A 1,845-nucleotide genomic window follows, 5' to 3' on the forward strand; every position below is an offset into this window, starting at 1 on the left:
ATAAATATATGTGGGATTCGTCTTCTGTTGTTGTGTTGATTTAGGGGCGACGACGATCGTATTCGTCTTCTGTATGAACTGACTAGTATCAAATATCCTTGTGCTGTAGCTGCCCCTAACCCTACCACAACAAAGCTAAAATTTCTTGGGTCACGTATTCCAGGCAACGCTAAAGCTTAATTACGGTTCCCAGCGGAAGTATAATAACTCCAGATAGCTCCTCACGTTACAAGACAATTGCTGTAGTCATCAGGAATAGATAACCTTCAAGGAAACTGCGAATTTTATAGAAGATGACGAAACCTTACCCGTGTCTAGTGTGTGAGAAAACCTTCAGCCTTTCAGGATCTTTGAAGAGTCACATGTTGATGCATACGGGGGATAAACGTCATGAATGTCCAGAGTGTGGGAAAAACTTCTATCGCGTTGGATCTTTGAAGACTCACATGGTGGTTCATACAGGTGATAAACCTCACGTGTGTCCAGAGTGTGGGAAAGGATTCAGTCAACGTGGATCTGTGAAGAGGCACATGATGCTGCATTCGGGCATTAAGGTTCATGAGTGTCCAGAGTGCGGGAAAAACTTTAGTCGTGTTGAAAGTATGGAGTGTCACATACTGGCACATACAGGTGATAAACCTCATGTGTGTCCACAGTGTGGAAAAAGATTTAGTCAACTTAAAAATATGAAGGCTCACATGATAGTGCATGTGGATGATAAACCTCATGAGTGTCCAGAGTGTGGGAAAAGATTTAATCAACGTCAGTCAAGAAACCGGCACATGATGTTACACATGGGCATTAAACTGCACGCGTGTCCAGAGTGTGGGAAAAGATTTAGTCGACTTCATTCCGTAAACAGGCATATGATGATGCATGTGGACATCAAACCGTATGAGTGTCCAGAGTGTGGGAAAAACTTTGCTCGTCGTGAATGTGTGAAGACTCACATGTTGGTGCATGTCGGTGATAAACGCCATGAGTGTCCACAGTGTGGGAAAAAATTCTTTCAACTTGTATCTATGACAAGGCACATGAAAGTGCATATGGATACTAAACTGCATGAGTGTCCAGAGTGTGGGAAAAAGTTCACTTGTCAAAGTAATATGAAGAAGCACAGGAATGTGCATTCAGGTATTAAGCCTCACATGTGTCCAGAGTGTGGGAAAAGTTTCAGTGAGCTTGGAAATATGAAGAGGCACATGGCAGTGCATTCTGGTGGCAAACGTTTCGAGTGTTCCGAGTGTGGGAAAAGATTTAAGCAACGCAATAGTATACTACTTCACATATTAGCACATTCTGGTGATAAACCTCAATAGGCCTTGTGTCCTGTTTTGACAGAAATAATCATAATTTTATGTCTCCAAATTTGTTGTCTCCAAAATTTTCAGTGCCATTCATGTTAGCACAGTATTGTATGAGATGCAAATCAGGACATTAACTTGTTACAAATTAAGTATATTATTTGGAAACTGAGCTGCAACTTAAAAAAGCACGCTATCAATACATCAGTTTGATATTTCGCAAAGTAATCTTTGTTTTCATAGTTTTGCATGAAAAATATATTTGACCATAAAGGCAAGACTCTGTAGCACATTGTATTTAGGTTATATATTAATCATCGGTTCTAGTAAAAATCGGTACACCTCATAACCCAACGAAACACCAGGAAAACTGCAATGGTAAAAATACTCAAGATTATTCATAGGTAAGTTAATACTTTTGGATTTTTCCAAGATAAGACAAAGTTGAGAACATGATTTTAGCATTTGTTATTAATGCTTTCCATTTAGGACCTATTAAAAAATAGAAAAAAATATATATAGCACCCATTATAGCTTTTGG

The 1,845-nt window shown here is 39.2% G+C and overlaps 1 protein-coding gene across 1 annotated transcript; it reads left to right on the forward strand.

Annotated features, from left to right (window-relative positions):
• The first annotated feature begins 293 nt into the window (after nucleotides 1–293).
• On the forward strand, nucleotides 294–1,319 carry LOC123774143 (zinc finger protein 568-like). Its single transcript, XM_045768272.1, has one exon. It carries the CDS (start codon nucleotides 294–296, stop codon nucleotides 1,317–1,319), a length of 1,026 nt encoding a protein of 341 aa, XP_045624228.1.
• The last annotated feature ends 526 nt before the right edge of the window (nucleotides 1,320–1,845 follow it).

The sequence above is a fragment of the Procambarus clarkii genome, chromosome 73 (assembly GCF_040958095.1).
Source record: "Procambarus clarkii isolate CNS0578487 chromosome 73, FALCON_Pclarkii_2.0, whole genome shotgun sequence".
In the NCBI taxonomy this organism is placed as follows: domain Eukaryota; kingdom Metazoa; phylum Arthropoda; class Malacostraca; order Decapoda; family Cambaridae; genus Procambarus; species Procambarus clarkii.